The 24,857-nt window shown below is 41.6% G+C and overlaps 1 protein-coding gene across 6 annotated transcripts in view; it reads left to right on the forward strand.

Moving 5' to 3' along the window:
- The first annotated feature begins 1,110 nt into the window (after window positions 1–1,110).
- Window positions 1,111–24,857, forward strand: part of ppfia2 (PTPRF interacting protein alpha 2) — a 158,848-nt gene continuing 135,101 nt past the window's right edge. For 3 of the 6 annotated variants that reach the window (XM_042402503.1, XM_042402504.1, XM_042402506.1), the window contains exons 1-2: window positions 1,111–1,457; window positions 11,214–11,469. In XM_042402503.1, coding sequence (XP_042258437.1) covers window positions 11,221–11,469 — 249 coding nt within the window. In that variant the 5' untranslated portion in view covers window positions 1,111–1,457; window positions 11,214–11,220. The remainder of the gene's footprint in view (window positions 1,458–11,213; window positions 11,470–24,857) is intronic. The other 3 variants (XM_042402505.1, XM_042402507.1, XM_042402508.1) reach the window with 1 other exon arrangement.

A 24,857-nucleotide genomic window follows, 5' to 3' on the forward strand; every position in this document is an offset into this window, starting at 1 on the left:
CAATTCACTGGAAAGATTTCTTTTTTAAGAATTTTATAACAACTGACAGGTGTCATTATCTACAAAAGTATCAAAACCATAGATGTCAATATGCTGCTATATCAGCCTTCAACTCTTCTGGGATGGCTTTCTACAAGATGTTGGAACCTGGCTGCAGGGATTTACTCCCATTCAGCCACAAGAGCGTTAGGGAGGTCAGATACTGACGCTGGGCGATAAGGCCTGGCTCGCAGTCGGCATTCCAGTTCATCACTAAGGTGTTGAGATCAAGGCTCTGTGCAGGCCAGTTAATTTCCTCCACATCAAACTGGGATAACATTTCTATTTCAACCTGGCAAGGAGAGAACCTTCCCTAAACTGTTACTGTATAAAGTTGGAATCACACTATTGTCCAATATGATTGTATGTTGTAGCATTCAGATTTTCCTTCATTAGAACTATGATGTTTAACCCAAACCATAAAAACAGCCACAGATGAAACAAGCATGTGCTTTTTTGCCATTTTGCGTGTATTATCTCGAGACACATCTAAAATTCAGTAAGATAGTCTATTATCATAATCTCTTAGACTACATTTTGTCAAAAAGGATCAGATTCTGTTTGAGGATCCTTGATGTGAAACTCCCCTCCTCCCCTGCATGGGACTACTGTTACCCATCATAAGTATGCATACAGGGGGGGTTTCTCTCTTTTTCCCAAATATGTGGAGAAATACAGGACTAAATGCAACCGTCAGCGACTCAGAGCAATCCCAATTACAATACTTGAAATCTGGCAGAGACCATCTGTGTGACAGGAGAAGGTGAACAGCTGCTTTACTTTCACTGGAAAAATACAGTTACTATAGAACAGCATGATCATACTGGTTCTTGCAGGGAACAATTTTACATTTTGTACTTATACTTTCAACATTATAAGATATTTTACTACTGATTTTTTTATGGCTAATGTTCTTTTTTGGGGGCTTGATGTTACAACTCTTAATCCTATGAATGTTTGTACACCAGATTTGGATAAATGCTGTGCTAGATCTAATTTATTATTAAAATTATTGACCTATTATTATGTCTACCCACAGAGAGGAGGAAGAATTGCACAGCTGCAACTTTAAGACTCCGCACGCCTCCCCTCCGTCAGCTCCAACAATGGTCTTTTCCAGCTCCGCTTATCACAGCAGAATTTGTAACATGCCATAATTCCTTAACCGGTGTGTGTACTCCCGGAAATCAAATGTCATTACCCGACGCGGCCAATTTGGCGATTATTCCTGCTCTTTTGGTTTTGGACAATGCCAGCGGCGGGGACCAGCCGCACCTTTACGATCGGATCCTCGGCGTCGCTGCTTGTTTGCACTGAAGAAGCCTCCTAGGATTGTCCGCTTGATGGTATAGCTCGCAGAGACTGCAGTTGTCATTGATCCGCTGCCAGAGCCTCTTGTGATAGTAAAGGAATAAATTGTGAGTATGCACACTGTTGCCGCCGGTATTGCGGTGACCTACATTGCCCTATTCCTGCAGGCTCAAGGTGATTTTCTGCGGTGCCCTCTTCACATCCTCAACTCTCAACTGATGTGTGATTATCGGAGGAGTAGGATGGTTCCTGCGTGGATGGATGCATGGTGTAGGCTATATACATTTCGTGTGTGTGGTTGACATTGCGAGGGTCTGCAGGGAGGGAAAAAAAAAAAAGAAAATACGTCCGGCTGTCACAGTGTGGAGAGACAGAGCAGAGGAGAGAGTTAAAGGGGGGCGGGATGCAGACTGAGAGGCTGGCATGATGTAATGCACTTGAGACAATGGCCAAGGATTCTCCCCAATTATCATTTCAGAGAATGAGGAAGAGATGTTAGAGCGTTGTAAAGACAAGATCAGCGCCGCAGTCAGGCCGTGTGTGTGTGTGTGTGTGTGTGTGTGTGTGTGTGTGTGTGTGTGTGTGTGTGTGTGTGTGTGCGCGTGCGCGCGCGTGTGTGGTTAATGTCAGTAAAAAAGAGGAGCTGTCATAGGAGGAACAGCTGCCCCTCCTATAAACAATATTATTACCCCCTATTACAGAGATCCAAGGAGGGAGAGATCATGAAACAGCCTCTCTGTCTCTCCTCCATCACATACCACCCCTCCACACACACACACACACACACACACACACAGATGTACTGAATGAATGAATGAATGAATGAATGAATGAATGAATGAATGAATGAAAAGACACACACACATGGAGGTGCTGGCTTAATTTGAGGCTAGAAGGTTAATCGCTGCAGGCAAAGCTGTGTGATCTCCGTCTGATCTTGCAAATTAATATTAACGTTTGCAACCGTGACAGTAGAGGAAAACAGCGATATTTGCATTTGCATGTGGATTTACATCTTTGTTTAAGTTGTGGCATGCACAGTTGTCAAGTGTGATAGACTACCGGTGCATTATGCAAAGCCAGTATGCTTAATTTAACGGTTTTGCATTGAAGAGAGTGACTTTACGGTGATGCACCTCAACCATGCAAATACACCCCACTGCTTACGTCTGGTGTGCAGACAGTGCTTTTATTGCCTTGAGGTGTCATGCACAACGGTGGGCTACCTGTGGCAGAAGCTTTTATGTTTATAAAATGATGGTTTAGAGGCATCTTTTATAGCCCAGGATTGACTATTGCCAAACCTTCCATAATGAGGAGGGTAAAATACAGCTGAAATGTTGGCAGCGGTGGCCGGCACGGTTCAAATCTGTTACAACCCGAGCTTTATTGCTTTTTTTGTTCACCTCCATCCGTGCTCTTATTCAATCTCTATCGATTGATGGTTTGCATGACCTTGCTGCAGGGGATTGTGGGCGATGTTAAAGGCTACACGCTGTCCTTTCATGCTTTCATGTGCATGCAGACTTATTTTCAGTTGAACAGACAGCCGGCACACACACACACACACACAAACACACACACACACACATCAGGAGACACACACAGAGCCCCCCTCGCAGATGCTCACACACAGGTAGCGGTGAAGCGCACTCAGACAAATGGAGGCACACACACACACACACTTGATGCACAACCTCCTCCTCTCCCTTTCCTGCCTCCCTAATGGCAGCAGGCTGGGTGTAACTCTACACCTATGTCATCCTCTTTATCCCACCTCTTGGCTCATTCACTTTTTACTGCTCAGTGTGTCAGTGTCCACTTGTGGATGTCAGTCACAGCGGGGTTTTGACTAATCTCCTCTTATGTTCCTCTGTGCGGAGCTATTTGCAGACTTTTTGACTTGGGGAAAAAAATGAATATTCAACCAAACAAAGCAACAGTTGTCAGTAGATTTTAAGTCCAAAAGAGTGACTGTAAATATCTGGAGTGTGGCAGATGGGATTCTATTGACAGAGCATATATCTAAAATAAGTTTGGGTGTGCTCCTAATGACATTACGTGCGGCGTGTCCTCAGACTGCGGCATCCGTTCCAGATGAAGTAGCTCAGTTGACGCGACTCAGATGTTCCTTTTTAAAATAAGATTATGTGAATTTTATTCTTCATTTCATTTAAAAAAAAACAAAGCTCCTTCACACTGTCAACACTCATGGTCAATTTGAATTAAGCTCTTAGGAGTGAGTAATGTATTTTCTTGTTTCTATGAATGATTGTATTTCTTTTTGCATATGGACATTGCCTATAGGTAATCATCTTTTAGCTTTTATCGGTTCCCAGTTGTCCATGTTCCTATATGTTCCTATATTTCTATATGTGTGGTCTTTCGCTTTTAAATGCCAATCAAAGGTCATTGCGGTGAAATGTTGCCATCTAATTGACTGCGAGTGTTCACAGGAGTGTGTAGGAGATTATTCTATATGTTTTAATAAAATGTGTCTCAAGGTTTCCCTGCATGTGATGTCTAAATGCTGTTTTCAAAGAGTCTTCTGCACGTTAAAGGAATGACATTCTGGCGAGGAAATATTAATCAAATTTATTTTTCCTCTCCTAGAGTTAAATAAATATATAAATATTTAAGAGTGAAATTTTATTGTACTATAAAAATCTGAAGTGCAGTATTTGCTTTTGAAAATTCCACCATCGTTATTTAGTGGAAACCTTGTATTTCCAACAAAAATGCCTCAAACTAAAAGCGAGACTACGCTTTTGAAAGAATAAATTCTTCCTTGAACGAAGTGTTGAATTCACAGGCAATAAAATACACCCTTGCTCAAGTTTATGATGGCTATTGTTAGCTACAAAGCATGAAAGTTCATTCTTGACCTTGAGAACACATATCTGTGATAAAAAAAAAATATTCAAGGTTCATTTACCAATCTCTCCTGGAGCTTTCAACCCTATCTTGCAACCCTCTTCAGGGAACGGAGCTCACTCAGGTGTCATCACATGACCTAATACTTTCCTACTTTGATCCCTTACATGGCTGGGCCTTAAGATTTCTGCTTGTACACCCTGAGGACAGGAACCCTCAGAGAGGAAGTTTTGGGTGGTATATGACATCACTTGCAGCAGCTGTAGGGTAGACGACATCCCTGGATAAGATACTGAATGAACACAGGAAACAGACAACATCAGCTATCTGCGAACACCAGATCAAAACTGGTCTGGGAGAAGGGGACAACGTCATCGACCAGGAGTCAGTGGATGGCCAGACAAAGATGAAGGAGGCCGTTCACATGTGACACCAGAGACCCCCCACACACACACATTAGCTGAGGAAGTCTGTGAGATATGGTTAAAAAGTCTAGAAAAAGCTAGTAAATGAACCTTAAACACACAAAAATGTTAAGTCTTTATACAGTACATACTGTTTTGTAACTGGCATTACTAAGTCAGTTTGCCGGCTTAAAGGATAGGTTGATGATTTTTCAAGTTGTTCTTCATAATGTACTTCAATCTAAGTGATGGGGGACAAAATCCAGTGTTCCCTCTGTGCAGAGATGTATTTAAAAGTTTATTTGAAGCTGATATGAGGCTTCAGCTGCCAAATTAGTCCAATCAAGTCGATATCTTTCAAAGTGACTGTCTTTTTAGAGCAAAATGTCCTCTTTTCTATTGAAGATAACCATTTTATTTGACTAACTCAGACGGCTACTGAAAAAAAAAGCAAGCAAAACCTGTTTCAGTATTCATATGGGCACCTGAATTTTGTTTTAAGAAAGACAACTTGTGAACTTATCCTTTAATCACTCTACTACTTGCGCTACTCTTACAGTTATGCTGCAATCGCTACTTGAGGCCACGGTGTCAACCGCTCGGTAAAGGTTACCTTGGCTCTCTTGAGCTGACAACTGCCCTGTGTAACTTTTTATTTGTAGAGTATAAACTGCACCTCATGTTGCTCAAAGCCATCAAATTCCCGGAAAAAAATACAAAGAATGTGACCTCAGTGGTGGCCATGGCCCTGCCTGAAACCAGTCACATGGCACTGCAGCTATCACAGCCCGATGCAGTGTTACTGTTGTGCAACATTTTTATGAGAATATGCCGATGTTGAATTACTCTTTTAAGTTTCCCAGAGACTTTCACTATGTTTCAATAATTATGGTTTTCACCTTATCATCAGTCGGCACCAATATTGATCTTTTGTCATGTTGCATCACCACAGAAAATCACGCAGACGGTCCCAGTTCAGCTTGCAGTGTTGGATATGAGTTAATAGTTTGATCCATCCACTCAGTAGATCCCTGCTTGAGCGCTATTGTATGTTCCTGTGGCAGTGATTAAATTGAATTGTTGTTTTCTTGGCAGGCTATCCCTCGGTTGTCAGAAGTCTCTCTGGTGCAGGGAAGCCATATGAATGGGATTTCTCAGCACTATGAGTGTACCATGCAGTCTGGCCCGTTCCATTCACAAAAATGCTGTGTCACACTTTTCCCACCTGTCGGCCCGCAATGGATGCCAAAATGGGAAAGAGCGGCGTGCAACAGTTTTTCCATTACCCTTTAAGCCCATCAATGCAGTCTGTAGGAGCACTTTGCGCTCAGCTGCATGCCAAGAAATCAAACGCAGACATTATTTAAAAGTGCAATTTCCCAGTAGTCATCTTTCCTGGCAGCCGCAAAAGTGACGTGTGTAATCAGCCCTAGTGTTTGCGGTAGTGATGTAAGTGAAGTGCATTATCATCAAAATAATTTGGCCTTAGATTCACTACTCATGTTGCGAGGAACTGAGCTTGAATTAACCTAATAGGGCGTTACAAATGTTTGAAAAGTTGACTCACATTTGATAAAAGATTAGGTCTTTAATGGGCTTTTTTTTGGGCCTACTTTGTTTTGTTTTACTCATTTCTAAATGACCTTCTTCTCAGCTAATGAGTTATGAATTCCATACTTAATGATAAAGCTTTAAACAACTAATACTGTACTGTATTTTTAGGTTTTAGTGCAGCTTATCTCCAAAGCCACAGTGTCGTGTTCAGTCCTCTTCCTGTTCTGCATACGCTTGTACGCCACATGTCTTTTGATGTTTTCCAGGTGGTGAATAGTGCTGAATTCGCCTCGCGTCGCCATACTGCTCAGAAACATACTGCTGTTTTGTGTGCTGCTCCTTATCTACTCACCCAATTGTTCCCATTAATGAGATTAACAGAAGACATTCAGGAAATGAACCGCGACTTGCTGATTTGTTCTCGCCAAAAAAAAAAAATGGAGTGGCTGTACATAAGTGGCCATATTTACATCTGTCCCATATATAGATTGTTCCCTGCCTGCCTCGGTTTTACTCAGAGAAACTTGAGTTGCAGGGGTTTGCTCATTTTGTCATCTTTCCCCTGTTTATTGATCCCACTGTAGAGAGAGAAAGTCTAGATAATCATCGCAGATATATTACTTCTTTGCAGATGCTGCCCTGGGTGGAATAACAATAGCCTTGGTGAGGAATCACAAGTCATACACAAACAAAATCAGTTTCTACAACTAGAAAATGGGATGACCTGAGGAGGGCATGGGAGCGGTCGACCTTATCGCCAGACATGAGCGTTGTTACGGCACGATTCTGCAAAATCCTTGATTACACCCAGTTTTCTTTTATGTCCAATACCAATGTTTTTTTTTTTACCAGTTTGTTTCATCCGAATGAGTCATGGAATTTCCCATAAAAGGACAATGCGAAACCGAATTGTCATTTAAAGTTTTGCTGTGATAGATTAGATCCATTTCTGATTTGATCTTGATAACTTTGCCTCTCTGCCTTCCTATTTGTTGCAAGTTTGCTCAGCAAGTTTGCGCTGCCAGCTAGACGCGAGCCTGGTGCCAGGTGTCTGAGGTTGAATGAGGCTGCTAGGCAGAAAAAAAAGGGCTCTGGATTTTGTTGCACTGATTGGGAAGAAAACCTCACTTCTTCTCTCCCCCCTCCCTGAATAATTCATTGATTGGCATATGGCATGGAGAGAAAAGCCCAATAATCCCTGCCTGTCTGTGTGCATTTCTCATTGCATCTGTGGCCCACAATGTGTTCAATTGAGCGTATTGCTGTTTCTCCCTCCTGTGATTCCTGCATAATTTCAGCCTCACATTTAACATCTTTAACCAGCCGCGCTAAACTCAGTCACTTAAACTTCATCTTGTTTATACAACACTCTTAGTCTATTGCTACAATTTTTCCCCTCAACTATCATGACAGATACAATCTAACCTATGCGTTATTGGACATGCATTTATGCTAAGCCAAAGTCGGACACGCTAGTGGATTTTGAAGGCATATTTCCTAGTGTACATTATCATAATGTGCCGTGATGTTGCAGTGCAGAGGAAATGTGCATAGAACGGCACTCTATCAGTAGTCATTCTGTTACAGGCTCTATGAATATCTGTAGACCAAATAGCTATTTTAATGGGGATCAAATTGGCTATTCAGCAGTGAGAAAGTAGTATTGTCACAGCCAGCGAGTGCAATCTAGATAACATCTGCATCCCAGCTGATGGCAATAAGAGCCCATGTTCTTTACACTGCCCACTGAGCGTGATTACTAGTGTTTATCTATCCAAAAGTATCAGACTAACTCTTACCTGTCATCATTACTGCCTCCCTGCTCCACACAAGAGAGACACTGATGACTTGCTGGCAATATCAAGCAGCAGAGGAGCTGAATTTTGGGGGGGGAAAGCAATGGGTGTGCATATATTTCTCTGTCAGGCCTGATGTCTTTTGAGCAATTAAGCGGATAAATGTTTCAATAAGTGTTATGGTTTGCTCTCAGTTTTCAGGAATGCTTCTTTATACGTCTAAGTGAGGAGACAAAAGCAGATCAGTGCACTTTGCCTCTGCGTTTATTGATTTTTCATAGACAGCAGAGATGATTTAAGGGGCAGTCACAGTGAGATCAAAGCATAAGGGTGCAGGAACAGGACAATAGGGAATTGTATGTGCCACGAAGCAGAAAAACATCCTCAATACAATTTGCTTCCGCACAGCTTAAAGGAGAAATAAAACCCCATTAATGTGCCCGGCACGCATTTCAGCGCCTGTGCATTGTGACAAACACGGTGGAGTGCGATCACTGAGAAGTTGTGAGTGATATGAAAGATCAACAGTAAAGGTCAGATTTCAGAGGTAACCCCTAAGAATCTGGAAACAAAGAGCCGCCACTGTCTCCATTTTGCATTTCGTATATAGTTGCCATTTTGCATTGCACAGAAAAGGCGAAGATATGAAATAACCCCAAATTAACAGTGCCAATAATGTTTCTGGTAGAACCTTTTTCTGAGGCTTCATAGCAGTTTTGGAAATTGTGTGAAATCACTTAAGCAGACATGTACAAGTCACCTTGATCGAATAACTTACATGTAAGACTGCAGGAATAAACTGTTACCTTCTACTTTAAATGCATTACCGAAGGCCCGGTCTGTCCGCTGGCCTGCTTTCCAAGTGAAGGCTGGCATGTGTGGAGTGTCCAGCCAAGCAGCACACCGGCTCGGTCTCTCAGGTCTAAACGGCAGCGGATGGTGGCTGAATGGTGAACTGGTGGGAGTTTGGCTGGGCGCCTGGAGTAGATATGGGAGACCCTAGCCTCTTGCCAGAACATGCTGAGACACAGACCTACCATTATAATCCACCCAGAGGGAACCAAGTCTGGGCATTGGGATACTGAAACCTGGCCTGGGTCAACACACTGGAGGTCTACTGTTTGTTCTAAGTGATCATTAGCCTTTAGGGTACAGGCCTATTTACAGCATGCATCTTGACTTGTCAAGCACAGGTATTAATAATGACACTAATGATGGCTCTGTTATATTAATGTGTCTTTAATTTTATTATTTACACCTTCTTTTCCTACTATGACAATGTGGTTTGAATGAATCATCGTTGCCTTGTAGATTGAGCGACTGACTGACATGTTTTAATAAGTTTGTATTAGAGTGTAGAGAAAGTATGTACGTTCATGGCTGTCCTTCTTTTGTATGCTATTTTTTTGACATTGTGGTAAATCCAGCTATTCTGAAGTTAAACGATCGAACATTAGAGGAATACATTTATGCTGCAGTGGGAGTAAGATGAGAAGATTTACATCAATTTTATCTCTGTATTAAGTAGCGAGGAGATTAGTCGAAGATGTCGTTAGCTTAGCTCAGTGAACTGGGAACAGAGGACAAGCAGCCAAGTAGCTAGCTCTGTGCCTTTCAACAACTTAAAAACAATCATATTATATCATATATTTAACATGTGTAGGAATTCAAAGCTGAGACACTGTTGTTAAACAAGCAGCTAATTAGTTACTGAGCAAAACAGCTGAGTCCAGTGACTGAATGCTGGATGTCAGAAGTGCTCTCGACGCTGGCTTTGCACACTTTTGTAATGTTGAACAAAATTAGGTGGTTCTTAGAAGTACCTGCCTTGCTTGTTAATATAAGTAAATAAGTTTATGAGTAGTTGGAAGGCTTTTTTTTTTGTCTTTTGATAAGCTAATGTTAACAGTTCCCCACCTGCACTGCGCTAAGCTACATAGGCAAAAAAATGACCAGGATCTCTCTAACTTACTTATTTTAACTAATAGTAGTTTTCTCAGTTTTTTTCTCAGTTTTTCCCTCATGCTTTTTATTTACCATACCTGTTCAAATCTTTACAACCCAACCAATTGTTAGTGTTCGAGCTTCCAACCTTGAGCATGATGTCAAAGGAAAATGGCCACTGTGTGAATATGGTCCATTGGTTAGGATGACTCCTGAAGACTTTAAGTCCCTCAGGGAAGCTGGAATATGGCTTCACATACCCACTATAGCATAGATATGTTGTATTATGCAACACGATCTGGGCTGGCCCATTAAACACCACAAGCGTGAAATCTAGGGCAGAACGCCCAGCCTCCCAAGACGTCTCTGCAGCTTTGAAACGCTGGGGTGACACTGAGCCAAGCTCCAACTGTGTCAGGCCCAGTCACTTACACACAGCCATGCAAACAGTAGTGAGTGAAGATTCACACAGAGGCACATGTAGTAGACACAGGCATGGACACACATTTGCTTTTGCTATTTATGTAAAGATCTTTGCCATGAACATAATCCTCATTCTAACTGTAAGCTCAAATCCAATCAAGGAATTTTGATCCACGCTCACACCTAATGTCAATGTTGCTTCAGTATGCTGTAAATCGGAAACCCAGGCGATGCAAGACCCTTTATTGTGATTTGGATTAGAAAATCTTTATTATATATACTATCAAAATGTAATATCTTTATTCACCCTGCAATTGAATGGTTATCTGTCCTCCTTCATGTGTTTCATCTGCTACATGTATAACCTATATACCAAGTAAATGAATTGAATCTGCCGTATGCTGCCTCTTGTCTTCCTATGTACACATCAAATTTGACTTTTTTTTTACATTGAGGCTCAAATATTGACCCTATTTTCTTCCAAAGGGTCAACAGAAAAATAGAAAGGATGAAACCTTACAAAAAAATGTAACATAAGCTTATCATTTCAAGATAGTGTTCACGCTTGATGTTTCTAATGTGAGCATTTTTTTCAGGATTTATCAAAGCAAATAACAGGAAACCTTATTGATGTAGGAAAATTAACATTGCAGCAATCGAGTTGATTCAGTGTAAGTGAATGAAAAATGTGCTTTTAAAGAAAATAAATACTCAAGTTCAGACTGCGCCTCGCAGACTGATTTGTATCAGCTGTGTCAATAATTCTGCAGGACACCACTCTACATTTTGTAATTCAACGGCACCATGTTTGACTTCAAATAACAGTGAATCTATCTATCTAATCTCTGATCTGTCTCCTCCCTGGCAGAGCCAAGATGATGTGCGAGGTGATGCCCACCATCAGCGAGGACACGGCGTTGAGCCAGCGCGGCTCTCAGAGCAGCGCCTCGGACCCGGACTCCCATTTTGAGCAGCTGATGGTCAACATGCTGGACGAGAGGGACCGGCTGCTGGACACGCTGAGGGAGACCCAAGAAAGCCTCGGACTGGCCCAGCAGCACCTGCAGGACGTCATCTACGACCGCGACTCACTGCAGCGCCAGCTCAGCTCCGCCCTGCCACAGGTGAGCCGCAGCAATGTCACTTTTGGCTTTTTTTTACTGACACTGATTGTGATAAACTTGCTACTTAAAGAAGCTTTTTTTTTAAAGTTTCGGTGAAGTTGTGAGGAGAAAATGTGTATTTTACCCTTACCACACCTGCACTTGTTGCTTTAGTGTAGCATAAGGATTGTAGTTGCATTATCAGTTGCATTTCTTCTTATTTGAACACTTAAAAAAAACCTTTTTGCCGAATGAGGTAGAGCTTGCATATGAGCAGTGTGAATTAGATTGTTCCCCAGCACTGTTCCTCATTGAAATTTTGTGTAATTAACTTTTAATTTACAGTACATCACTTGATTAGGTTTAAATGAACATGACTCACAAACTCAAGTCCAAATGAAATCATGCAATATGGTTTGTAGTAAAAGGGAGTCTTAAAAATGTGAATTTGTTTAATTTGTCTCTCTTTAAACATTTGAGAAGTGGGGTCTAATCACCAGTTGCATGTGGATGTTATTGTAAAACTATCTGGATAGAGCATACACTTGCTTTTGTTATGTGCGATACCTGTGGCGCTGTGTTTAACCACTTAAAATCTCTTTAATTGCACTACCGTGTTTGAGACATCCATAAAAAATAAACTGAAAAGTAGTCAGTATTTAAATTGCCAGGCATAATTAGATGTTTAGTGTGTATTCAACCATGTTGGTTGTATGACACTGCAAGGTTGCTTTTGTTTACAATCGATGCAGTGAAACATAATGGAAACCGTGAGCTTGAAATTATGGAGCGGTTTGTTCATCTTCCAGCAATATGTCGAAAAAAAAGAAAAGTGTTACGTAATAATTCCTACAGTAAGCGGAGATTATCACTTTCTGAAAGTGTGTCAGTAATTCTAGTCACACGCTCTCCCCGTTCGCTTTCCAGAAGACTCTGGAGGTTTGCTGGTGGAGAGAAGAGGACTTTGTTAGCAGGCGGTGCCCGCCGATAGCACAGTAATCCGCATGGTTTCAGAGACACAGGCGCGGCACACACTGTGTCTGTATTAACTCTGGTGTGATCTCACATTAAGGCTTAAAAGGGGTTTGAAGTGTTAAATGATACTTCCTATTTTGAATTAATCCAGCCAGAAAACCATTTCAATATCTGCTTTTTTTTTTTTTTTTTTTTTTACTTCTGGCCCCGTGGCCTTTAGAATAATTTGAATTAACCCACTTACACCTCCTCATTCTGACGTCTGTGTGTGGAGATGTTATAAATATGCCTTTACAAGCGTCTTCCTTCCTCTCATATTCTACTCAGACTGTAGGTTTGAACTCGGGGTTATTTGGTCTCCGGCTCATACTTTAGCCACAGGGCTTTTATCCTCCTCTGAAGTTACACAGTGGACGAAAAAGAGAAAACTTAAGCACTTACAGAATGCTGCTCATAGATTTCTTTTTTTTCAACACCCAGAAATACCACACACCGAATAAAACAGGACAAAAAAAAAACCCTCACTTCTTCCTCTCTTGTCTCATATTTGAAACCCGAACCCTTTCTGCATATCCCCCGTTCTAGCAAAGAAAAGCAAATCCGAGTTTATCTTCCCCTCCCGTCTAAACATTCCCACCGCTTCATTTCCAGAGGAAGCATCCAGGGCTGCCAAAGTGAAATAACATTTCCATTATCAGACAATTTCACTGATGTCCGCCGACAGTAAAGCTCTGTGGTGGCGCTGTGGTGATGTATTGGTTGTCATTGTGCAATGACAGAGCTGACACACTCTTCCGGGTGCTCTTCGCCGAAAACAGATGTCACTCTGGTGATCGGGATCCTTCTAGCGGCGTCCTGGCACCAACGATTCCATTAATTAATCGTCTTATTGGTCTGTATGATATCAACATTACTCTAATGGTTTATGAAGAGGTTTTGTTACACCTTGGTAATTTTGCAGAGGCATTTAGCTAGGGAGGGGGGGGGATTGGCCCTGTTGTGCCTTAATGTGCAGCAGATAGGAGTCATGCTCTTATGCAACATGTGCGTAAGAATGAGCTTATTTCACATAGTCAGCCATCACCTTTGTGCTAGTGTTTCATGAATATATTATTTCTTGATTAGGCTGTAATGATTTCACTGCATCTGACACTTCTTTTATAAGACTTCTTAATACAGATGTAATTTTGCAGCAGTTTTAGAGGGACCAGCAGTGTGGAACAATGCTCAGATAATCACATAGTGGGATTCTTAAAGAGGGCAATAGATAGCTTCCAGGTCTTTCTCCACTCTATGTGTGTGATTGCAGAGGAGGTGGTGAATGAGAAGAGAAGCAGCAGAGCTTCTTTTTTAAAGACAGAAGTGGCCTCGTTTAGGCGATAGGCAGGCTGTGAATGTGTCTTTACTGATATCACTCCTCTGTTCCTGAAGCCCGGAGCACTGGAAGGATTAGGCGTTGGCCCACCACAAACTTCCCTCCCTCTTGTTCTTCTTCTTCTTCCTTCTCTCTCTCTCTCTCTCTCTCTCTCTGGTTTTGCTGTCACTGCCTTTTCTGTTGTGTTGCGCTTTGCCTTGTGTCTGCCTCTTCTCCTCTGTTCTTCCCCCCCCTCTCTCCATCAGAGGTCACGGCTCCGCTACTCGTCGTGACACTTCCGACTGATCGGAGTGACACTCGCCGTCCCCGCTCAACGCTTCCAGGCAACACCGCAACCCCCCCTTCCTTACATGCATAACAACCCAACAGTTCCCCCACCCCTCCATGCCCCCCCCCCCCCCCCCCCGTCCCTCGTCTTCCTTTTCTTTTCATTTCATCAGGCCATTTTGTTACAGAACGGAAGAATGGCAGAGGCAACCATTAGCTGTATATGTGTCACACGCTCATCACTGCATGACGTGACTTACATGAGCATCATATTTAAAGGAATACTCCACCAACATCTATCTTTTGAGTGTCAAATAGTCACTTCCCATGGGTTTGGAAAGTTGTAGACATAGATTTTACTGTTCTCAAAGAGGAAATTTGCTTCCATTGTGTGTGCATTATACATTATTATTAACATGACGGTCCAGGTTAATGGCCATTGGTGCTTGGCTTGCTTTTGGAGTCCTCTCAATCTCCTTGCATCTTAATAAAACAGTGAATGGCTCTTAAAATGGGTAAATATGACCAGTCTGATTGTCTTCAGCCAAACATCCAGCAATATAAAAAATGAAGACTAGTATCCTCATATACCTATCATCAGTTTGCTGTGATGCATCCCTTAATGTTTCTGTTAACTTATGAACAGGTGGGTAAACTTCGTTCAGCAAATAAAGCGATGGATTCACCCCGAACTACATCTCTGCTGCTGATTCAACATGCGTTTCGTTGCACAGGGTGAGCAATATGCTCTTGCCTCTAACTATAAGCCTCTCTGGGAAACGAGGGGCACCACTGTCATCCGGAAGCCTGGTGTTTTTCCGTGTCTTGCATTATTTGGCGTATTTCCTCCGCTACACTCAATCTGGAGTCACTCTACTAGCAGAGAGACTCCGCACTAGTACTCGCTGGAGTTCAGAGAAAGAGACAGGGGGAAGACATGTAGAGCGTGTAGACAACCCAAAGCCTGCAGCACCGCGCACATGTGACCCTCCTCCCCTCCTCCAACACTCCCTGTATCGTGACACATGCAGGCAAGCTGGCAGACAGGCAGCGTTCTCCGGAGCACTCAGCTGTGCGTTACTGTACTCAAAGGGCCCTGAGGGGCTGCGGGAGCCTTCTCCCCATGCTGTTTATTTACTGTTGCCAAACATGGACCCAGGAAGGCTGCTGCTAATGTTCTCTGCAGCATCTTCCGCTCATTCGCACCAAGCTGTAGTCCTCCGTTAATATTTCGAGTTTTAGTCACACAGATGTTTCAGCCATACAGATGTTTCTTAGAGGTGGAGATGCTCTGGAGAGAGAGAAATGATTTTACTTGTTGACTTTAATTTAAGTGGGTGAAGCCAAGAGTCACTTTACTTGGCAAATGGTATTAGCAAAAATGTTCTGTGTGTTCACTGTGATTTTTTTTTTAATCCTATCACCATGACATTTTTAATCGTGGGGTGTCAGCAGCCATTCTTGAGCAAGTACGGATCGCCAGAAGCTCAGCTGACCTTTACATGTAGGAGAAGGAAAGAAATCACATAAATTGACTATTGTAGAGACTCCACCAAAATGTAAATGTGCAGCGGGGCACCGTTTTTGATTCCCAGCTACATAAGAACATAACCATGAGACATCTTACGTGACTAGCTTTTGAATATAGCAAAAAGTCACTGCTCTCCGTAGGGTTGACTAAATTCGATTTTCAGTTTGAAAGATTTAAAATTACTATAAAGAACTTTCATTTTGTGTTGATTTTCGTGGCCCTTGTGGACAAAAGCCATAGTGTCTCCCAGAATGAAGACTGCATTTCCCATAAGCACCACCACCTTGTGCTGTAAAAGGATGCATAGCGATGAGGTAATGTATAAATTTGTAGCTATGTAAGATTAATAATTGTAATATGATGATGGTGAAACAAAGTAAACTTTGTTTTAGTATCGTTCATACACCTAGTTTACACGTAAAGCTGCATTCACACCAAATCCAGCATTGGGGCACCTTCCTGTGGGGTTGTGCCGAGGTGTGGGCGTATTTATATGTGCTTTAGAATATAACTGCAATCAGAAAATGTTTTATTTCTCTCATTTACTCCTTTGTTCTTGCTACCGCCGCTTGCTCTCTTCATTCACTCTGTAGCTCGCTCGACCGCTGCTGCTGCCGTCTTCTTCAAAATGAGTCAGGGAGCAGACAACAAGTCTAACTTTACTTTTAACATTATCAAACAAAGAGAAATGTCCTCCTCTCATCCTAGTAACGTCTTTGTACTCCCTCATGGTACAATGCTACATGTACTGTAAACAAAGACTCTTCTGGTTTCCGTGCCATAAATCATTTCGTCTGATTTCGCGGGGAATCTGACCCAGTGGCAGATTAGTTAGAATAACTATAGAGCAATAGCCAAAACTCTTACTGATGGTCTTGTTTGCTTATGTAGGTCATATAGAGGCATCAGAGGCATCATGAGACTGTTTCATAACCAGTTAAAAGTTCCTTTTAGTCACTTTTATGTCACAAAAAGCTGTGTTTTCATTCAGATTTTGTTCAAAACCTTGTAATAGAATTCAATCATAAATTAATGTGTTGGTCACTGTGGATGTATCAATCTCGCCTATTGGACGCTCAGGACCAACAGCACGGTCTCAGATCCCCAGACGTTGATGTAAATGCTCTCTCCGCCCAGCCAGACAGTAATGAGATACCAGCCAATTGATCACTCACACACTGATGTTGTAATGAAAGCTAAGACTGCACTAGATTACTGTACACAGCGGCGATTGATCTGAGGTTTTTCTCATTCATGACCGCCATACTGGCTTCAGTAGAAATTACAACAGTGAATTTCCTGCAACATCGTTCATATGAGAGGGTGATTGAGCTCAGCAACAAGCTTGGTTTTCACATGACTAGTTTTAGACTATTTTATTTAAAGATTAGTAATTACGGTGGTAGTGAATTTTTCCAGTTGTAAGCACTATTAGCACCCTTTAAGTGAATGACCCCTTCCCCTTTACTCCACTGTTTATTAATCATACATGACATGGCCATTTGTCAAAGAGTCCGGCCACAAGGCACACGGCCATGTCCTCCCATCCTTCTTAAAGCTTCAGCCAATATCACCAAATGGGTGTTTGTAGTCATGGAATGTACCACTCTGTGGACCTTCGTGGGGGTGAATGATGAACGAGGAGAAGGTGGCACAGCAGTGGGAGACAGGGAGGAGGGAGGGGAGACGGTGAAGTTCCCTGACAAAGGCAGAGTGTGGAAACGAAGATGACTAAGCTCATCGAGGAGAGAGGATGAGAGGTGAATCCTTCTCTTTGCTCTCAGATTTTTTTTTTTTTTTTTTTTTTTTTTCTCTTCGCTGTCTTCCACCCTCCACCCCCTCCCTGTCTCTCTGTTGCTTGTACTGAAGGCCTTCTGGGCTCCAGCAGTCAGCCAGTCAGCTGGTCTCCTCCGCCAGAGCAGCACATGATTTTCCATGATTACTGTTATTGTTTTGTGCCCTAGTTCACGCCGCCTGCAGGCTAGATGTGTGGTTGATGCGTGGCAGGAGGAGAGGAGGAAACTGTGCAAAGACGGGTTATGTTACCAGTGATGATGCCTCTTTACTTAAGTTGAAAAGCTTCTAAACATCAGAATACATCAGAATATATCACGAATAGCATATGTTTGTAGACTTGTAGAGAATTCACTTATTTAAGTCCTTGGCACGGCCATCTTTGTCTGGTATATTCTTACTCACACTGTGATAGGCAGTAGAAGCGTGTTTTCCAATTTTCCTGTCTCGCAACCGTTGATTTGCAAACTGAATCCTTTTCTCGTTTTTCTGCTCAATTTACCACCAAAGCCTTGTTTTTCCTCTCTTCCCTTAATTCTTCTCTCCCTTTAATCTTCTCCAGATTGACAGAAGCAAGGATGGGCCCTTGGCAGACACCATATGCATCAAGTATCTGTAATGGCTCTGACAGAGATGCTTGATCAATACCCTTGAAAGGTTAGGGTCTGATTAGGGAGACAGATCTAGCCCTCCTCCGGATGAATCATCACTGCTAGTGCCAGCGCCAAGTGCTGGATGCTGGTTGACCGTTGTCTGACAGTGGGTAGGCAGGGGAAACAGAGGAAGGGATGAGGTAGGGATTCTGATCAGACACATCAAGGTGACAAGACAGTGCAGGAGGATCTCCTGCAGATGTAATTATCTCTCTAATGAACAGCGCAGTAGGGCACCAGAGTGCTGTAAAGTCAGGAAGTTGCAGGAACAAGGAGACAGCAGCTGCTTGCATGCAAAGTCTGCTTTAGGATTATCGTCTCATCCAGTCAATGTATTTAAAGATCACACTGAGAATTTAAATTGTAGCGGTTTAGTTTAGGCAAAACCAAACATTGAAAAGAGAATTTAACACTCTACGTTGCTACATACCTTCAACGTCTTTATGTGCTTAGAAAGATTCACTCTGGAAGTTTGCTCTGCCCCCAGAATAACCACAGACAAGCTGCTTTTAGTGCAGCTTTGATTTGCTGTAGTTCATCAGATGATTTTTTTTTTCTCTGTAGTAACCACTGTAGGCTCTGAAGACATGCAAAATGCAAAATACCTCTGAAAACATAAATCACTACCACACCACAAGGCAGGTTTGAAAGGATTGAATGGGGGTTTTTTTTCCACATTTTTTGTACGTCACCTAAGAGTTGAGCCTTTGGTCCAACCGGTTGATAAGATGCTGAATTTATTGTGGCAACCAAGGACTAATTCCCAAATTATATCAACAGAGATGATTAGTCATATGATATAAAAAAGAGTGTTTTAAGTGAAATAAAACCAGCTGCTGTAGGAAACATAGCTAGCAAGTGGAGTATCTTACAATACATCGTGTGATGCATTGATGAGTAATGTGCAGGTCAACAAGTCCTCCAAATGAAATGACAAAATATGTTCTGTATTAGCCTGAAGAATCTTCTTACTCCTCCTTACTTAATTTTTAAGATGAAAAAAAATAGTTTAGTGACGTTAATAGGTCAGAATTAATGATATCATGCAGATTTCTGACCTGTGTGGTACTTTCTCATGTTGGATACCAGCTACTTCCTGATAGCCTTTGATAGTTTCAGCTAGGGTTGGCTTAATAACAGAAGCAAAGACAAAAAAAAACCCTGCTTGATGCATCTCCCCAAGGAGAAAGCTGAAAGATAAATCCCCTTATAATGTTGGTTAGTGGTTTAGGAGGTTAAGCCATGTAAATGAAATCAGCATCTATACTAAGTCTAGTTTTGGTGCATCAAATATGTATTGCTATTCAATTCTATGAAGCATCTGTCCTGTGCTGGGTGATATAACTAAGTCTCCCTTTTCCACTTCTAAGTAAGCAGTAAGATACTTTCCAGAATCTCCAGGTGTTTTCTTTTTTTTTTTTTTTTCCTTTCAGATGTCCCCAAATAACATTTGATGATGAATTATTTGTGTTTCGGAAATGACAACGCGTAGGCAGACACCCTCTGAACACTTTGATGCCATCTCCGTGTGTGTGAGCGTTCATTTGTGTGGGTGGGATAGAAGGGGAGGGAGGGTGTGCGGGGGGTGGGGGTTGTGTTAGAGTTTGCATCACGGTGGGAAGAACTTGGGCATGACTCAGGCCCTGAGGCAAGAAATACAGAAATTTTCAAATCTTACTCCCCACACACACACACACATACACACACACACACACATACATGCATAGTCCCATCCTCAGGAACACACACCCAAATACACACTCACACACACATATATTCATGCTGCTTGCTGGCTTTACCCGAATAGAGAACTGGTCCCTTGAGAGCCACTTAAGTGAGCAGAGTGAAATGAGGTTATGACCAATACTTAGTGCGTCTCACAGTGCCGACCTGGAAATGTAATCTTCCCTCCAAAAGCCACTATTTCTGTTTATTTTGCCTCCACCCTGAATGAATATATCTGTTTTACCAGTTCCTCTTCACTGAAACACTTGAGTCAGCTGCTTTTCCCTTTAACGTCAGGCTAAGACATGATTATTTAACCAAAACTCTCAACACACTGCAGCAAATATAGACTGACAAATTTTTTTGGGGAGGTTGGCAGCTCAACTTGACTCCTCAGAACAGGTCTCCGGTACGAACTGGTGTTTTCAACCATGCAGCTGGTCCCCATTAATGGATACCTTTTAGCTTTTGAATGCTCCACTTGAAAGCCAGAAATAGAGCATGATGTCACCGGCTCTTGGCGCCAGCTGAGAGTCTTGTTCAAGGACTCTTAAGAGAGCTGAACCCATGATGTCCCGCTTACTTTGCTGCATCACAGCTCCCAACCTACTGTATAATATGCTCTGATGAACTGTGCAGCAGTTCTCTAGAATATCCTTTGCATCACACATACGCAAACATTATGATTACAATCATTACACTCGCTTCTGCTAAACGTCTCATCTGTGCTCAACATGTTATGCCTGCTCTTCAAAGCAGCACATTTACATCTCATGTTGGTGTATAATTATGGTAGTTTATTGGCAGTTTATGACCGCTATTTGAAATACTGCTATTTTTAATGTTGAGGCTACGCACACAGCGATGTTCAGACGAGTGTAAGCTTCAATAAAAGTCCATCAAAATTTAATTAGGCACTGTAACCCTGAGATATTAAATTAGAACTGAATTGGAAGCCATTTTTGATAGTTTTTGGGATAAAAGTTCACACAAGTTCAGGCATTCATGATCCCCAGAGGATGAAGCCCTTGACTTTTTCTCTAGCGCCACCAGCAGGATGACGTTTGTGGTTCAGAGTGAAATGTCTCGACAGCTATTGGATGGTTGGGTTGGGTTCAGATTAAATGTTATATCTTGTTATTTTGGGGGGGTAGATATGGATATAATGTAGTTTTGTGTTTCTGGTACTTTTTGTAATATATACTTCTCTTGTAAAGTCACATGACTAATTGATATACTATTAAAAAAACAGAAAACAAGCTTATATGTTACAACCAACAACAACGATTGGGGAATAAACATATTTTGGAGAACTGAGTGGTACAATTTGTGTTTTTTTAAATTTCTAATATTGCTGACATTAACTAGGAACTGTAGTCGTCATGTCACAAGCCGTTGAGTGAGTCTCTGAGAGCAGATGTCCCCTTCTGCTTCCGGCTACCTCCAAGGCCACATATGCATTCACTTAAATGAGCTTCAACTCAAGTCAAGCTTTTTATAGCATCAACAAATGACCTATATATGATTTTCTTCTAACACCAAAAGCATTGTGTGACAAGGACACATTAAAATCCTCGGTTTTGAAGGTGAAATATAATGACTTGTTCACACTCTCCAAGGAGTTGATCCTCTGTGTCTCCCCATAACTGCATCTGTCCGCGCTGTACCGCAACTTCCTCCTCTCTGTGGCAGATATGGCAGCTTCCTATCGCTCCCCTGCAGAGAGCCTACATCCAGCCCACCGACGTGACTCAGGTGTCCTGCTGGACCATATGCCTCCCCCTGCCAACAGCGTGCATCACAGCATCACACTTTTATAATGTCACTCTTAATCACGTGTCCTTTGTTAGGTAATATAGTGTGATGGCCAAGTAATATCTAGGCAGTGCTGCAGGGGGTTGTAGGGGGTTGGGCTTACACCTGACATAGTTATGTAGTCGATGAGCTGAGAGTTGCTTGATATAATGAAGTCATAGCTTGTTATGTCACAGATTTAAACCATTTTTACATGATATACTGTATTCAAGCTTGGCTTTTGCACTGCTTTGTGTATTTGCAGTTTTAAAATGAATGTATAGTTACAGGACATTGAACCTCTGACTGTCTGGTTACATGACTGACTAAAAATAAGGCTTCTAAAGCTGCAAATCAAATGCTGCAGAAAAAAACAACCATTAAACTTTGCTGCTTTTTTTATCTCATTGGCTACTCGTAGATAACGGCACAAATGTAGACAGTGTGACATCACCTTCAGATATATTTGTGACAGCAGAAAATCTTCCCGCTTATGCGAAACACTATTGTGAATGTCTTTTAGATAACTGTAAATGGCATTGTGTTGTCAGCCTCGCCAAATCAAATAGCAACGGCGTCCTTCCAGACAAACCATTTTGCACTAATATTCATGTGTTGAAGCAGCAGAGATATCAGGTTATCAACTGACAGCAGCCTGAATACACAAGAACAGAGCTACATCGCATGAGTTTTTCTCAAATGGGAGTGTCCGCTCTGACTTTTACTATTGCTGTCACTGCTGCTTTCTATACATATAATTTACAGCTGAATGCAGCGGGTTTCCGGGCCGTTCTCTAGAGGCTGCTGAAAGGAATATTTGGACTTGTAGGAAATGACAAAATAGACAAAAAGCACACAACAGCAGGTTGTAGACAAATAAGACTCTACAGCCATGCTGTGAGAGTCATACAGCCATATACAGTATGTCATGCATTGAGCTAAATGATAACATTAGCATGCTAACATGCTCACAATGATGATGCTAACATATAGTATGATGTTTAGCAGGTATAATGTTTATCATTTTCACCATCTTTGATTGGTTTAGTGTGTTAGCATGCTAACATTTAGCAATTTGTACTAAACACAAAGTACAGCTGAAGCTAATGGGAATGTTGCTAGTTTTACACACATTTAGTCTTATGTTTATTACATTATTAATGTGTTGTATTTCCTTGTGGAACTTATGGGGACTTAATGTTGATCTTTCACTCATTTTTTTTTTCTGTTTTGTAATCTCTATCATGGAATCGGTTGTCCAATACTGTTATCCTGTTTCACAGCTGCATTCAGTTTTAACAGAAGTGTGCTTAGCTCACAGCTCATAGCTGTGCACCTACAATATACATGTACACCTACATGTATAATGACACCATCAGTGTTTTGCATATTTATATTGAGGTAAATATGACTATTTTGTTATTTTTGTATCTTCTTGTTGCTACATTTAATTTTGTAAACACTTTATTGTAAGTTTTGTGAAAGTGCAAGTAATGGAGGTGTTGTTTTTTACCTTATGTTCATTGTTAATTTCACATCTAAGTACCCACTTGAGTATAATATCGTTTGTCTCAAGGAGAGTATCCTAGAATTCTGAAAGAATATACTGGCTAATAGTGTATATAATGTGTATATAAAATAGATATCTTGCATTGCAAGAATAGATTGATGGCTCCTTGGTATTAAGCTGTAAGCTGCAGGTGGCAGTGGTTAATTAGCATGAAGTGTTTGCTAGCTGGCCTGGTTATGTTAACAGCATTTTGTGGCCCCGATTTGCACTGTGATAATCATAGCCTGGCTTCCTTTAAAGACAGGGCCAACCCACCCACCGATCCCACAGCTGCTTGTTTTGTTCCCAGTGCTGAGAGCAGTCATCTGGTGCCTGCCTCCTGTTGCCAGCTGCTGCCTGGCCAGTTTCTATCACAGGTATCCAATAGGGCACATCATGTACTGTATCACAGCCTTGTCCACTCCACTATGGTGCTGCAGTGGAGCTTTCAGCTGCAGCTAAAGATGATGGGCTCAGATGCGCACATTAGATTGCCATTTTCCTAACTGTCTTAACTATGCAGTTCTTAGTAAGAAATATGTCTTTCAATGTGTTTTTTAAAGACCCAGTTAGGAACAACAGATGGAAATTAGTCTTAGCTCATTTGAAAACAAGTGTTAGCTCATTTACAGTTTTACTGTTGATTAATAGGGATTGTCCCTGACAAATGAACTAATTAAACTAAACAGTAAAAGACTGTGCTTACCCTGGGAATCAGAGAAGATGTGAATGTAATGCATGCCTCAGTGCCAAGTCAACTTTCCCCAGATAAAGTTTTAAAACATCAAAGCAATGAAATGGATATGAAGAATACTTAATTTGTTGTGTGAGTCATTGTTTTTGCTCTAACCAGCATCCTACTAAAAGCATCACTGTGCACAGAGCATCTTGTAATAGTGTTAGCAGGAACTTGAGCTCAAATTCAATCAAGGATAGTTTTGTTAGTGCTCAGGCAGGCGTACAGTCAGGTATAAAACCAGAGAAATTGGCAGGGAAATAGGCAAATAGGCAGGCAGCATACCTTGTTACATGTGGCATACGCTGATGAGCTGTGAACAGCTCCAACAAAGCATGATTTTTCCAACCCAGTTTCTTTTATTGAAATTAAATCATTTTGGAAGCCTGATGATATAAAACTAAACTTGTATGTATCTAGTATGTCAGAGAAAATGTATATATATATATTTTTTTATATATAAGAACTGTGTTTTTTCTTTTTTGCCATCCTACAAATCATCTCAAATGCCATCAGCATTAACTTGTGACCTCTTGGAGAGGTCGAGACCCTCAGCTTGGGAACCACTGCTATCAATGTCTTTTGTGAGATTGTACTAAATTTAAAAGTTGCAAACACACATAGAGATGCTCTACGGACAACATTGTAGTTTAAATGCTTGTAGTTAGTAAATTCCAACAATTACTGGAGTGCATTCTCTGTCGCTTCACGGATGGAGGAAAGAGCAGATGTGCACCCAATCAAAGCCAATTTTACCCCTGTTAGTTCTCGGTGGATGAATTTCACATTGGTGCCTCTTTTAGAAAATTCAGGAAAATTGTAATCTCATGGTGTCCTCTAAACTGCCTTATCATAAAACAGCTCTCCGCAGATTTGTCCACATTATAGTGGAGTACATAGTATGTTGATATGGTGTCGCAATGCTGCAGAAACTGAAGCTATTCATACAGCACACAGCTAAATGAATTACCAAGACTGTCTCTCTTTATGGCAAAATGTTTCCATTGTTT

This window comes from Thunnus maccoyii, chromosome 23 (genome assembly GCF_910596095.1).
Source record: "Thunnus maccoyii chromosome 23, fThuMac1.1, whole genome shotgun sequence".
Taxonomy (NCBI): Eukaryota; Metazoa; Chordata; class Actinopteri; order Scombriformes; family Scombridae; genus Thunnus; species Thunnus maccoyii.